Source organism: Geotrypetes seraphini, chromosome 3 (genome assembly GCF_902459505.1).
Source record: "Geotrypetes seraphini chromosome 3, aGeoSer1.1, whole genome shotgun sequence".
Lineage (NCBI taxonomy): Eukaryota > Metazoa > Chordata > Amphibia > Gymnophiona > Dermophiidae > Geotrypetes > Geotrypetes seraphini.
Window position 1 is genome coordinate 320,825,299 of NC_047086.1, and position 15,224 is coordinate 320,840,522.

Here is a 15,224-nt window from a genome sequence, read left to right on the forward strand (position 1 = left end):
GGCTTTGCTTAAGCCCTCCCTCCGACGTCAGTGCTGACATCGGGAAGATTTCCGTTCGGATGTGTGCTGCGACAGGGCAGGTAAGGAGAAGGAGACTACCCTCGCGGCTCGACCAACCCCGTTGCGATCCAACCCCGCAGGAACCCCGCGACCCTCGGAGGCGTCCCCACGGGATCCCCGCGACCCTAGGGGGCGTCCCCACGGGATCCCCATGACCCAAAGGGGGAACCCGCGGGATCCCCGCGGGTCCCGCGGGATTCCCGTCATCCCCGTTCCCGTGCAGCTCTCTACTTCCGATCCCAGCAAGAATACAATTTAAATTCTATTGCCTACTATTTAAGATTTTATACGGAGACAGTCCAAACTACCTGAATAACCGCCTCATCCACAACACCGCAACCAGACATAGGAAAACTCACACCCCATTCTCATACCCCCCAATTAAGGAGGTCAAACGGAAAAAACTATATAATGGCCTCCTGGCCACTCAAAGCAGCCAAACTAGACAACCAAATCGCCAATCTACTGACGGCATCCCTCGACTACAAGACCTATAGAAAAGAAATAAAGACCATACTCTTCAAGAAAACTCTGAAAAAAGAAATAATACTGCAAGTCTCAAACTCCACCTCTTACTAAAGCCAACTACTCCAAACAAATAACCTTACCCATTTCTTACTCTTTTTGAAAATGACCAATTTTTTTTTTTTTTTTTTTTTTGTAAGTTCTTGTTGTAATACATCTTGGATAATTCTTTTGTAATCCACCTTGAACTGCAAGGTAATGGCGGAATAGAAATCCGTAATGTAATGTAATCTTACATATTGCATCAATACACCCATTGTAAAACTAAACAAGCCAGACCAGCACAGATCAATCCTAACAGAAAACCATGTCTTTCGAACACACAGAACACAGAAAACACCTTCGCCTAGTATGGAATATGTCATCACAAACTAACCCCTCCCCCTTTTACAAAACTATAGTGTGGATTTTAGTCACGGTGGTAGCAGCTCTGACGCTCATAGAATTCTGAGCATCAGAGCTGCTACCACCATGGCTGGCGCTAAAAAACACTCCACAGTTTTGTAAAAGGGGGGATAAAATAGAAATACACAGACAAAGGTTAAATTGAACCAGCAAGAAGCTGGACTCTGCATAAAATGCAACACCACAGAAACAGTGACATATGTCTCCTAAAGCAATAAATAAATAGAAACTTTTTGTTCTACCTTTCTTCTCTGTTTTCTGCTTTCCTCATCTTCTTGTTACTGTCTTCCTTCCATCCACTGTCTGCCATCTCTCTGCCCCTCCCTATATGGCATCTTCTCTCCTTCTATGCCCCTTCCAAAAACTGTATGCCTCCCCCTTCCACCTCTCCTCTAGACCCCCCCCCCTTTGGTCTGGCATCCATCATCTTCCCTCTGTTCCCTCATGGTCTGGCATCTTTCTCCTTTCATCTCTCTTTCCCTCCCCCCTGTGGTTTTTAGCATCTCTCTCTTCTCATTTCCTCCGCTCAGATCTGATATCTCTGTCTCCTTCCCCATTCTCTGGCATCTCTCTCTCCTCTCTCTCTTCCCTTTCCTTCTCTGGTCTTCCTTCTTTATTTTCTGCCTCCGTTTAAATTAAATTATTTCTTACTATGCAGTCCTCAGTTTACCTCTTTTCACTATGTCTACCCACAGCATGCCATCCCTTTCCTTCACCCCTCCACTATCTCACTCTCTATCTTCTTCCCCCATCCAGCATATGTCCTTTTTCTTTATCCCTCCTTCCATCCAGTATGTGTTCTCTTTCTCCACTTCCATTTAGCATTTACTCTCCCTTCTCCATCATCTGACCTCTTCTCTCTCCCCTTTCTACCCACTTCCATCATCTGCCCCCTTCTCTCAATCTCTCCATCCACCACAGGCCCATCTTTCTCCCTTCCTCACCTTTCTGATTTTGGCAACAAGATCTATAACCTCCCCCCCCCCTGGACAACAGGCCCGGTCCGACAAACCTCCCTGCCCTGTGCCCAGCGATGTCTAAACTGCCTTCTTACAGCAGCCAGAGCGTTGTAGTTGCATATGGCTGCCGTAAAGGTCATCTCTGATGCAACTTCCGGTTGTGTCAGAGATGACCTTCACGGCAGCCACATGCAGCTTCAACGCTCTAGCTCAGGGGTGCCCAAACTTTTTGGGCTTGCGAGCTACTTTAAAATGACCAAGTCAAAATGATCTACCAACAATAAAATTAAAAAACACAAAGCACACTATACGCATAGAAAATGTTAATTATCATTCCTATTCTGGGGTTTTTTCAGAGGTCAAGGCAGATGAATCTATGCATTGTCGCCTCAGTAACAACCATACAAAAATAGACAAATATACCCACCTTCCTTTTTATTAAACCGCAATAGCAGTTTTTAGCGCAGGGAATTGCGCTAAATGCCCAGCGCTGCTCACTCATAGGCTCCCTGCGCTAAAAACCACTATTGCGGTTTAGTAAAAGGGGGCCATAGTGCAAAATATAGACAGCAGATATAAATTCAGACACATTTTGATCACTAAATTTAAAATAAAATCATTTTTCCTACCCTGTCTGGTGATTTCATGAGTCTCTGGTTGCACTTTCATCTTCTGACTGTGCATCCAATCTTTCTTCCCTTCTTTCAGCCTGTATGCTTCCTCTTCTCCAGACCTCATTCCCTCCCCTAACTTTTTCTTCCTCTCTCCCTGCCCTTTCTTTCTTTTTTCTCTCTTGATGCCCCCTTTCTTTCTTTCTCCCTACCCTCCACAAAGCCACTGCTGCCACCATCGGGAGAAACAGGTCCCAAAGCCACCGCCCCGGCTGCCCCAAGTTCTCTCTGCTTCCCACTGTCGGGCCGACCAGCATTCCTCCCCCCCGACGTCAATTCTGCCGTCGGAGAGGAAGTTCTGCCCAGCCAGACAGCGATTGGCTGGCCCGAACTTCCTCTCCGACTGCAGCCTTAGAGGGGGTGCACAGCCGGCCAGGTCCGGAAAATGGTCGATCACCAAGGCAAAGTGAGTCTATCACAGAGCCTGGGATGGGCTCCTCGATCGACTCGCTTTGCCTTGGCGATCGATCATTTTCCGGACCTGGCCGGCTGTGCACCCCCCCCTAAGGCTGCACCCGGGGCCGATTTCCCCCCCCCCCTTGGTACGCCACTGCAAAGCTTTTAAGTATATTAAGATGAAACTTTGGAATAACAAAATATGAAATATTAATTAATAATCTATTTAATGGTACATATATCCCACTTGGTCAGATTTACTGGTGTTACAGGAAGGAATTTGAGGTTTTGTGTAGCTCACTTTACAGTCATAGATGAACCATTATTTTTACAACTGAGTTGAAACAATTGATTGACAATAAATACCATCTAGGGCAGTGTTCTTCAGTGCAGGGCCTGGGGCCAATGCTAGAGACTTCTGGGGCAACCCCTATTGTCTTTCTGTTTTTTTCTTATTTTGTTTGTTTTTTTGCTACCCTGCTTCTCTACCCAGGTTTGGAACAGAAAGGGGAAAGTAAATGGGGGAAGAGCCTTATGCTTGAAGGACAAGGCATTTCTCAACAGGCAAAAAAGAATGCATTTGGAAATTTTGAGGCGGGTAATCCCCAATGAAGTTTTTGAATGTGAGCTGGTGAGGCTGGGTGTCATTGACACATACTGGTCAGCAGTGTCATGGCACAGCATGGGAAGATATTTTGCAGCTCTCCTTCAGCTCATTAGAATCCAAAGTGGCCCCAGCTTAAAAATTAATGAAGATTGCTGACCTAGGAGGTAATAAAGTAATGTGTGACCTAGGGGGTAATAAAGTAGTGTGTGAAAAAATATATATGCATAAAATTAAGTTGGGTTTGAAAAGTATGCGTGTTGGTATAAATGTGTTGCTGGGGGCAAAATGGTGTGGTGTTGCAAAATGGGTATGTTGATAATGCTAATCTGTGTATATAATTTTATATCTATGTGCTAACACATTCAAGCAGGTTTGATGTAGATGGCTGTTTCTGCTGGATTTGAACTAATTTATAAAATTACATAGGCATCCCACCATAACATGCTTGCTGATGAAGCTGGTTACTAACTCTTTCTGAAGGTTTATTGCCTAAGATTTTTTTTCCATCTTGGAAGCATAATAAAAACCGGACCAATTACATTACATTACATTGATGTCTTCTATCCCGCCAATACCTTTCAGTTCTAGGCGGTTTACAACAAGAAATTAGCCTGGGCATTCCCAGGGAGATTACAAGGTTGATAGCTATAGTATGGTCGGGATCTGGGAATGGTTGATACGGTTTGGTTAGATCATTTGACAAATTTCTTGAATAGTATGGTTTTCTTTCCTGATTGTTTTGTAGTTGGGCGTCGTGGTCAGCAGATTGGGCGTCGTGGTGGTCTATTTTTGCTGCTCTGGTGTCTAGTAGACTGTCATTTTTTTGCTTTACATGCCTTTGATTGGGGGGTGGGTAAAGTGTGCTTGAGTTCTCTTTTGTCTGGATGTGTTGTTCCAGATTAGGCGGATGTTCAGATAGCTTGGTCCATTTCTATTTAGGGCTTTGAATAGGGTGCAGTAGAATTCGTGTTGTATGTGTGCTTGTACTGGGAGCCAGTGTGAGTCTTGGAAAGCTGAAGTAATTTGGTCGTATTTTTTCAGCGAGTGTATTAGTCTTAGGGCTGTATTTTGGACTGTTTGTAATTGTTTTAGCATGTTGGGGCATGACAGGTAAAGTATGTTACAGTAGGTCAAGAGTCCTAGAATTAGCTCTTGTACTATGAGTTTGAATTGTTCATCGTTGAAGTATTTTCGGACTTGTCTTAAGTTGCGCATGGTTGCGAATGCCTTCTGAACCGTTTTGCTGATTTGCAGGTCCATATGAGCCAACCTCTGGAGTCACTCCAGTGAGAAGAGATAAACTTGAAAGTTTCTATCGCAGTTCTTCATAGCAAAAAGAGGTAAACCAACTGCAAACAAATCCCACTAGTGCAAGAACATAGGAGTAGCCATTCTGGGATAGACCAAAGGTCAGTAAAGCCCAGTATTCTGTTTCTAACAGTGGCCAATCCAGGTCACAAGTACCTGGTAGCCGGGAATAAAACAGGTTTTACTTTTCATAAAAACAGACTCCACATAGGCAGTGTAATGAGGAAGGCCATAGGTGCTAAGGCCTCGTCAATATTTTACCCAAGAACATCAGAAATTACAGGGCTCGGAAACGAGGCAGGAGATTAACTGCACCAATTAAAAGGATGTTCCACTACCCCGAAACTTTAGTCTAAAATCCCTGCACATCTATGTTTTGTGTGGCAAGTATAGAACCGCAATGCAGGTAAACCAGAAGGACATTTTGAAGTGGATCTATTGCAGTAAGAGCTGCAGAGGGCCTGAACGTTTGCTCCCAGATTCATGTCTAGTGCAGGAAGGGGCTGTAGAAATCTATTTTAGCAGTGGTGCAAAAAGTAAGCGAGACTGCTGTGCAAGCATCTCAGCCAAGGTAATTTTCCCCTGCTCCTCCTCACCTTGAGTCGGATGGAACTTCATACTCTAATATGTGGGAGATTTCACACAATAATAAACTTCAGGCAATAGTTTGCAAAGGTTAATGATTGTTGTACATTTGACATAAGAGCGATAGGGTGATAGAATGCTCTACCCAAATAATGACAGGTTTTGTTTTCCTAACTATAATAAGGCCCTTTGAATAAAGTAGACACTGCTGATGTTTTGCATATCTCACTTTTCCATTTATGCAATATTGATTGATTAGTAACATGATGCGATGCATGAAAATGTGCCTTTGGACTGAGAGTAGCCACTGGTACTCCTTCAGAGTATGCCTTCTGACCTGCTTTTTATTTTCTGTTCACGTGCTAGGATATAACCTGCATGATTAAATAAAGGAAAACAGAATACTGATCCATGAGCATGCAATCTGGGTTCCTTGGCAAAATGCTCTGATATGCAGAAATAGCTGAGCTGAAGGATGCTATAAATAGATTTTCTAATTTGCCTGAAACTATCAAACTTGTGGTGTTTGCATTAAGTCGTGATGCTGTGCTTTAATAGGCTTAGCTGTCTGGAATCGGCACTGGTGTGCAGCCTCTGCACAGCACAGAGGAGGGTTCCCTGCTCTGTTTTCTTTAGGGAGTGCAGTGCCTCTCAGCTGCTTCATGCTTCTCAAATGGAAATGCCTTTATTAGCATGCTCCTGTGAAACCAAGCTGCAGAGGATGCTAACTAGTCAATGCAGATCTGTGCAGCCATTTTTTCTTTTTACAAAATAGGTTGAATAGGACTAGCCTGGATGAACTAGGCACCCCATGAGATGCCTTTGTGTACATTGTGCCCTCCAAGTACCTACAAATCCAAAATGTGGCCTTGCAAAGGGTTTGAGTTTGAGACCGCTGCTCTAGAGGGTCATGCCATGACTGTGTCAGTAGCCTACTTAAGATCAACCTCCATTGAGATTTGCAGAGCTGCAATGTGGTCTTTCTTCCACACATCCACATCTCACTACTGCCTTAAGTAAGATTCACGATGCAATTTGCTCAGTCTAGCGTCCAACTCCACCCTTCTAAGTCTGTTCTGTTCCAAGTTTTTCAAATTTCAAGTTTAATGGTTATTTGATATATCGCCTATCGTAATACTAAGTGATTACCGGTATACGAAATACTGTGAAACCTTGGATTGCAAGTAACTTGGTTTGCAAGTGTTTTGCAAGACAAGGAAAACATTTTGTTACATTTTCACTTGATATTCAAGCAATATCTTGCAATACAAGTACATACACTGCAAGAGTGTAGTGATTGTTCTGAACAAGCAAAGTCTTGATATACTAGTCTCGGGCTGGCACCTTAACCTGTTGCTGTACTGTGTAGGGGGAGGGGGCAGTAGTTGGGGGAGTTTGGGGCAGTGTTGCAGCTGCCAATGTTAAACATTCACTTTGCTTATTCTTCAAATAACTAATTAACAGTTTCCTATCACAACCTGTACTGCATGGGAAAAAAGTTAACTTCCATGGCAACAGTTTACAACCCTGAGGATTAATTTGGTGATCTCTAGCCGTAGCATAGTCCTTATATCTCACTCGCACAGATGTGAATAATTATGTAATAGGCTTGTGAGCCTATTTTTTAAATATTGGAGTCTTCCCCCCCCTCCTTTTTTTTTTTTTGGTACCTGATAGAAAAAAAAATTTGAAAGTAATGCTTGTTGCAGGTTTCCTGGTCTCGCTGCGTCTTGTCAGGTAGAAACCAATGTTTCAGCCATCATGCTGTGGCTTTCTTCAGGGTATGCTGTGAGGGTTGCAATTTGTCTTGTCTGACCTGATTGGTCATGAATTTGAATTTTGGTGAGAAAGTTCTTTGGTTCCCCAGTAATGTTGAAAGGTCACTTTGGGCAGCCAAAAAACCTAGAGACTTGAAGAAAGCACAGATGGTTTATTAGCATACGTATGCAACTCCCGAGCTCCAAGCTGGCTTCAGAAGTGCCGAAACCAGGACGTTACAGAGATATTTATACATTCTTCTGGCTATACAACTAAATTAAAAAAAAACTTTTCACGTGTTACTTTTCTTAACAATTATTGGTCCTCAGCTCACACTAGCAGGTCACTTATCTAGGCCCTGCAGTCTTTCTGTTACATGTCATTTATGCTGAGATAGCCATAAGAAGCTAGAAAGTCCAAGCTAACACCCAAGGCAGGCAGGCTAGAACATGAGAAAAGTTAGGTCTGCAGCTAAACATAATTCAGCGTTTTATTAAAGAGAAAACTTAGTTCAACACTTAGGAAAACCAGTCCCAGACTCCTTCAATGTCTGTAGCCAGCATTAGTGGTGATAGCCATGATGCACACTGAACACTAATGTTATCACTGTTGACAAGCAGTATGAATCTGCTACATAAGTGGGTGATATTTGGGATTTGGATTTAGAACTGGATGTAGTTCTTCTCTCTCAAGGTTTTTGACTCAGCTGCTGATGAAGACCTTTTTTTTTTTTTAAATACTCCTATGTTTTTTTAAAATCTGAGTTCCCTTTAGCTCCTAATCATTAAAAAGGGGGAGAGGGGGGAGAGGTCAAAAATTCTTAGAATTTGCTGGGACAGGAGGCAGGAGGGATCCCACCTGTCTTGGCCACTACTGGAACAACAAACGGAAGAAGAAATTCCTCGCCATGAAAAACAGACAGTACAAAGAAAGAGGTAAGGGAGGTGTCCTATCAGCCAAAAGAGAAGTCTTTATTCAAACAAATGGACCACCAGGTCTCACAGCAGGCCTGGCAGAGGCCTGAAATAGGTTGGGGGGGAGGGCAGGTCAGCGCTAACCCCTATTTGGGCCATCTCAGTTTTTATTTGATTATATATGGTATCTAGCTTAATAGGTTATTTAATGAAGGGTTGTGTTTTGCTATTTGGGAGGGACGACTTTGGATGGGGAAGCTTTGTTTATAGATTGATGATGCTCCTTACTGTATTTGTAGATATCTTTTCTTGATATTTATTTGTTGTCATCATCCATGCTGACTGTTTGGTGAGTATATAAGGGTAGGGCAAGAGAGGTACTATGGGAAACTGGTTGGCCGTCTTGTCTTACTGCATTCATCTTGTTGTACAGCTATCATGTTATCACTAAACAGTGTTGAACATCAGGGTGGGGGTGTAGGGAAGGGAAGGGTAGGAAGTTAGGTATTTATACTGTTGAAAATATTTGATGACTTGACCTTTCTTGTTTGTTGTCCTGATGATGCCTTTTTTGGCTGTCCTTCAACTTGTAAGTCGGAATTGCTGTTATGTGCTATTTGAGAAAATAATCATTACCGTAACAATTTAAATTTATTTAACCAAAACAATAACACTATAGCATATGTATTCTTGTATTTGATTAAACATGTATGTTAACTAATGTGGTTTAAACAAAATATCTTACTGTCAGCCAGGTCACACATGAAAATCTTAAAATATTGTCTTCTGTATCTCACTCATTATCTTCATCTACTTTGTTCATAATCTGGAAAAGAAAAACAAGCTTTCCTGCTTTATTGGGTCCTAAATGATTTCTCATTTTGGAATGAATGAGTCCAAAGGAAAATAATATTCTTTCTGTGTCAGCAGAAGAAGCTACTGCAGTTAAAAGTGAAATCATTACTTCTAGTGCTATAGGTGTGTCATTCTGGACAAACGGGTTATATCCCAGTGCTTGCGAGCCTTGCAGAAGGCATCCACTCCGGATTTTTTTCTAGGATGTACTGGGAAGAGGCCTAGGGCCGTGACTTGGCCCAGGCACCTAAAGGCCCCTCCCCATAGGAGGGGCCTTGGCACCTGGACCAACCGGAGTCTTAGGCCTCCTTCCCAGTTCATTTTAGGATACATTGGGAGTGGCCTAAGACTGATTGGCCAGATACCATGGGTGTAGCCTTTGGTATCTGGCCAGTTGGAGCCTTAGGACACTCCCAGTGCCTTAGGCCCTTCCCCGGTACATGGAAGGGGAAGGCCTGCCATTGTGAAAGAGGGCAGGCCTGGCAGCCGGAGGGAGAAGGTATCCCTCCAGCCCGCCATACTATTTATTTTATTTAAAAAAATTTGGATCCCATCTAATTTCTGAGTGTTTTCCAAGCAATAAACATTTCATAAAAATTAAATAACTTTCAAACCATCTAATCCACATACACCATGCATGATCTTTTGCATCCTATATACAAGCAATAACAAACAGTTTGCGTAATAAAGTTTTCTAGAACTGAAACCCATAACCCTTAATGCAACCTCTACATATAGGCATTGATGAACAACTAAGTTTTTAATAGTTTCTTAAACTTAGAGCAGTCTGTGCATAGCCTTAATTGTCCAACCAGAGCGTTCCGTAAATTTACTCCAGTTACCAAAAACATTTTAGATTTTGTGGCCACATAGCGTACTCCTCTTTCCATGGTAGTTTCATGGCTCTCATTGATCTCAAAGCTCTTCCAGGTTTGTAAACCTCCCACAGTGATAGAAAGCAGACAGGGTCAATCCCATATAACATCTGGTGCACTAATGATAACACCGTGTATTGCACTCATTTTTTTATGGGTAGCCAATATAGTTGTTAGAATTGGAGTAATGTGAGCCATTCTTGGGATGCCACTGAATTCATCAGCAGTTGGGATGACTTAATCTTCGAGATTGTCATGCCCAAATTGAGGGAATTATAGTAATCTAATTTGGACAAAATAAGACCCTGTAAAACCGCTTTACTACAAAAGGTATGGTGGGGGGGGGTGGAAGGTTCGTGTCTGGGGGGTGCCAGGGAGGGGAGGGTTTGAGACTGGGGGGGGTCATGGGATCAGAGGGGGTGGGCCTGCTGGCATGATGGGAGTGGGCATCCCTCCTGCCTGTCAAGGGTGGGGGGAGTTGTTTTGGGGTCCTAGCAGGAGGAATTGGGCATCCCTCATGCCAAGGACTCTCAGGTGTGTGTGTGTGTGGGGGTGTTTGCTGCCGCTGCCACTCAATTCATCGTGACAAGAAGATTCCCTTGCTGCAATCAGCTCAGCAGTAACGCGATTCTCTAACTGGTGCCTGTGCCAGTTAGAAAATCGGTGTGGTTAGGCGGGGTTAGGTGTCTATCCCTTAGGGCAGACACTATTCTGAATAGGACGCTGGTGTGCAATTCTCAGCTGCTTCTTAGGCGGCTGAAGAAACCGGCGTCCTATACAGAATTTCCGCCTATCTGTTCAAGAAATTCTATGAAGTCGTAGAATGATAACTTGTGGGATTTTATTATACAGTATATATTTGCAATGGTTATCCACTTTGAACCTATTATGATGGGCATTAGGTGGGCTAGAAGCACTGTAATATAGTATTATGAGAGAATAGCCGAGCCAACAGATAAAATTTGAAAGTGAGTGTGGAGTCAGCATTGCTGCTGCTACTGCTACTACTAATCATTTCTATAGCACTACTAGGCATAAGCAGCGCTACACACCTTATATGCAGGTATGATCTCTCTGTCCCTAGTGGTCTCGCAATCTATTTTTTTGTACCTGGGGCAATGGCGTGCCAATCGACTTGCCCAGGGCCACAAGGAGGTTGCAGTGGGTGCTTTAAGTTGAAGAGGTTATACGTTAAAAGCAAGCTTGAAAAGGTGGGGTTTTAGTCTGGATAGGGCTTGACGTACCGACTCGGGAAGTTTTGTTCCAGGTATATGGCGCAGAAAGAGAGAGAAAGGATGTAGTCTAGAGTAGAGAATGACATGGTGACAAAATTCATCACTGTTCCCGTCCCCGCGGATAACTGCGGGAAACCATCTTCATGTCATTCTTTAAGGAGAGAGGGAAGAATCGGTGTATAATTGGGCACAACCACTGACCCGCAAGCTTTGCTTTTAAGAATGCTGGTGTAGAAGGACTCGGAGGTATGAGATAGATACTAGAAAATGACATGGATATTATTTCCTACGGTTATCCGCGGGGACGGGAACGGATGATGAATTTTGTCCACCTGTGTCATTCTCTAGTATAGGAGTTAGCAGTGGAGGAGAAGAGCACATGAGAAAGACTTGCCCGATGAACAGAGTTCATTGTCAAAAGATGTGAATGCTTACTAGATTGTTTACCTCTATTTTTATATATATAGTACTATCAAAAGCAGAAAACAGCTCTATTTGACCACCATGTGCTAAGACAAAGCTATATATAGTCAACAATATAGAATGCCCTTAAAATACCTTTTCAGTCTTATGACCATTGTTTTATTTTGCTTTTTTTTTTTTTTTTTTTTTAAATTCCAGGAGGTATGGAGTCTCATTCCGATTACGAACGATGCTGATATGGATTTTGGGATTGTATATAGCCATTCCGTTCTTAGTAAAGTTGTGCCCTACCATTCAGGCCAAGCTGGTCTTTTTAAATTTTGGTAAGTACATAATTTAAAATTTTATTTTTTTCTAATGTAAAAAAAAGATTATTCCAGTGCAATAGGTGTGTCATTCTGGACAAGCGGATTATTTCCACATGCCTGCAAGCCTTATGCAGAAGGATTCCACTCCGGATTTTTTCTGTGATCCTCCTACTTCACTGGGAGCTCTGCTGCCACCTGCAGTTTTTCCCTTCTGCACATGAGCCGGAAGGAGTGTTTCTTTTCTACTCTCCCTTTTTCTTATTTTATTTGGTGTTTTTGACTTTTATTCGGTATTTTTAAGTGCTGGAGCTTTCACCTTAGTTTCAGCTCTGCCTGTGTAGAGAAGGAACAGACTGCAGTCTGCAGCTGACGGCCCAGTCCCTGGTGGTACCTGTTAGCCAGCCTGCACAAGTAGTTTTGGAGCTTGCTGTTATCCCCACTTTTAATATCTCACCTACTGCTAAGCAGGTGTTCGAGTATAGGCTGTTTGGCATTCTTAGGAGGCTCAGCAGTGTCTCGCAAGGTGCCGGCTGCATTTTTCGCCTCCCCCCTTCTATTAGCATGTCTGTTGGTCCATGAGGGTGGTGGTACGGTTAGACACTGTGTCTGACTGGCAGCATGAAGATCAGCATTGAAGAAGCATTTCCAGCATCAGTCAGTTATTTTTCTCCTTTCCAGCTACTGTAAAGATCTGAGGCAGGCTGCAGCACATTACCAGCACAGGTCACCGTGAATAAGGCTGTTAGAATATGTGAGGTGAATCGGGGGGTGAGGGGGTCTGTAAAACAGTTTTTTGAAGGTTTCTACATATTTCCCTGTGTTCTCTCCCACCTAAAAATCCTAAATTCACCATTTTTAATCTTTAGTAAACTTGTTTTTTTAGCAATTTTAGGTGCAAAAAGCTTGATGGCGGCCATCTTGCATTTTTAGCAATCTCTTGTTCAAAAGTTCTCTGCACTTCCAAAACTTCATTTTTTGCCTCAAAACTCATTGGATGGAGTCCTTAGCTCTTCTACCCCAAATTCATGCCAGGATTGCACAATATTGCGCCTTAGGAGCATCTTTGCACCATGTGCCGCGCAGCATGTACCGGAGAGACTTGAGTGACCAGCTTAACCTCTCCTTGCGTACCCAGGTGACAAAAGGGTGGCTAGCCCATTGAGGTGGCCTTTTTTGTTTTTGGGGTCTGGAAATAATGATCATTCCACGCATAAGGAGGTGGATGCCCCATCGCCCAAGAAATGCAAAGTAGAGTCATCACATGGTGACTCAGCATTCACTGGTCCAGATGCCTTCTCAGACTTTTTGAAATTTTTGTGGAAAGCTTTTTTCGAGAGCTGTGCTTCTCTTGCGCATTCCCGCTGCACATTGAACCCATCTCCTAACTGCAAAGCCTCTCATGGCACATCTTCTTCACAGTCTGCCACTGTTCAGGACTTGGAAGACCTCTCTCCAGGGGATATGGATGATAATGATCATTTTAATAATCCTTTGTTTTCTGTGAATGCTCCTACTATGGCAGGAGACCTGGGAATGTACACTGGCTCTTTGGATTCCACTTTGGCTTTAGAATCCAGGGATGATCTCTTTGTTCTGCATTTTAAGTGTGCTGCCTTGCTGGATCTTATTTCAGAGTCTCTGCAGAAGTTGAATTTAGTTATTCAGCCAGCTCCTTCTACTTATGTGTAGTCACTCAGCCAGTCCTCCCTTATGTGTGGAGTGAGAGCTCAATCCTTAGCATTTCCCTGGCATCCAGATATTAACATCTTGGTCTCAGAGCAGTGGGATTCTCCGGAGGGGGCTCTCAAAGTGGCGAGAGCCATGTCCTGGCTGTATCTAATGACACAGGAGTGTTAGCATCTTTTTAGTCAACCTAAAGTGAACTTGGTTGCCTAGGTCACTAAGTGCACCTCCCTTCTGAGTGAAGGCAGCGTGGTGCTCATAGACATGCAGGACTGCCGAGTGGATGTAGTTCTCAGGAGATTTTTCTAGGCAGTGGCTTTGGGAGTCAAAGCTGCCTTGGCAGAATCCTTTGTCACACATGCTTGTTTGTCCAGACTAGAGAATGACATGGAAAACAAAATGTCCCTGACCCCGCCAGCTCAGTCCTTGTCCCCGCCTCTGCGAGCTCGGTCCCCATCCCTGCAAGCCATCTGATCCCATCCACACAAGCCTCGAATAGTTATGATTTTATACTGAACTTATTTTATTAAAATATAAAAAGAAACAATATTCTGTACCATTGTCATTTTATAAACACAAATAATACAGAGCAAGGATCAACAATACCTCTGTCTCCCCTCCGCTTCACAAATATTCCCTTCACTATTGAGAAATTGAATAAGCCAAATTATTAGAGAATGCTACACAGAAAAATCATGCTAATAGAATACCGCAATCACACATGACAAGAATAGCGATAGGGGAGTGTAACTAGAGCAACTGCCCCCTGGTCATAGAGAGCCCTAAGGTATCTGGAAGCTAAAGAAGCACAGCCTGAACTTTCAGTCCCCAGTTATGTCTAATACCAGCTCTAGCAGGATACATATTTCAAATCTAATATATTCTAATCACAAAATAGAAAATAAAATTATTTCTTTTTCTACCTTTTGTTGTCTCATCATTTTTTATTCTTCAAATCATTTTGGTCTCGGGTGCTGATCTGTTTTCTTTTGTCTTTTCTTAACCCACTTGCCATGGTCTCCTGACCATTTGACATTTCTTCTTTCTCCATGCTCACCATCCATCTTCTATCTCTGTGTATGTATTGTTCCCCATGTTCAGCATCTTCCTTCTCTATGTCTGCTATATGTTCCTTTCTAGTATTTCCCCTGTGCCCATCATCTCACCATTCTATGATCCCCCTCATCCTGTGTACAGTATCACTCCTCTCTATCCCTATGCTCCACCTGTCTAGCATCTTCCTTCTGCGTTCTTATTCTCCCCCATATCTAGCCATCCTCTGTGTCCATATACCCTCCCATGTCTAGCATTATTTCTCTGTGTCCATATACCACCCCCATGCAGATGCAGCATTCCCCTTTTTGTCCCTCTTCCTATGCTTCCATCCATATCTACCATCTTCCCTCTTTTTGAATATCTCCCTGTGTCCAGCTTCTCTCCTCTGTTATTCCCTTACACCAATATGTTTCTTGCAAGCTCTCTCTTTTCTCCCTCCACTATGTTCAATATTTTACTCACTCTTCTTTCATCCCCTTGGTTCAGCTTTTCTCTTTCCCTTTCCTTCTCTCTCTTCCTCCCTGTAGGTCCTGCACCTCTCCCCCTTCCCTCCAGCCCCTTCCCATGGGTCCACCACATCTATCCCCTTCCTTCCAGCTCC

The 15,224-nt window shown here is 43.3% G+C and overlaps 1 protein-coding gene across 6 annotated transcripts in view; it reads left to right on the forward strand.

The window, feature by feature from the left end:
• ABHD12 (abhydrolase domain containing 12, lysophospholipase) overlaps positions 1-15,224 on the forward strand; it is a 214,640-nt gene that overhangs the window by 55,791 nt on the left and 143,625 nt on the right. For 5 of the 6 annotated variants that reach the window (XM_033936457.1, XM_033936454.1, XM_033936455.1 and 2 more), the window contains one exon: positions 11,775-11,899. In XM_033936457.1, the coding sequence (XP_033792348.1) occupies positions 11,775-11,899 (125 nt within the window). Of the gene's footprint in view, positions 1-4,943; positions 4,964-11,774; positions 11,900-15,224 lie in introns of those variants that run through there. The other variant, XM_033936459.1, reaches the window with a different exon arrangement.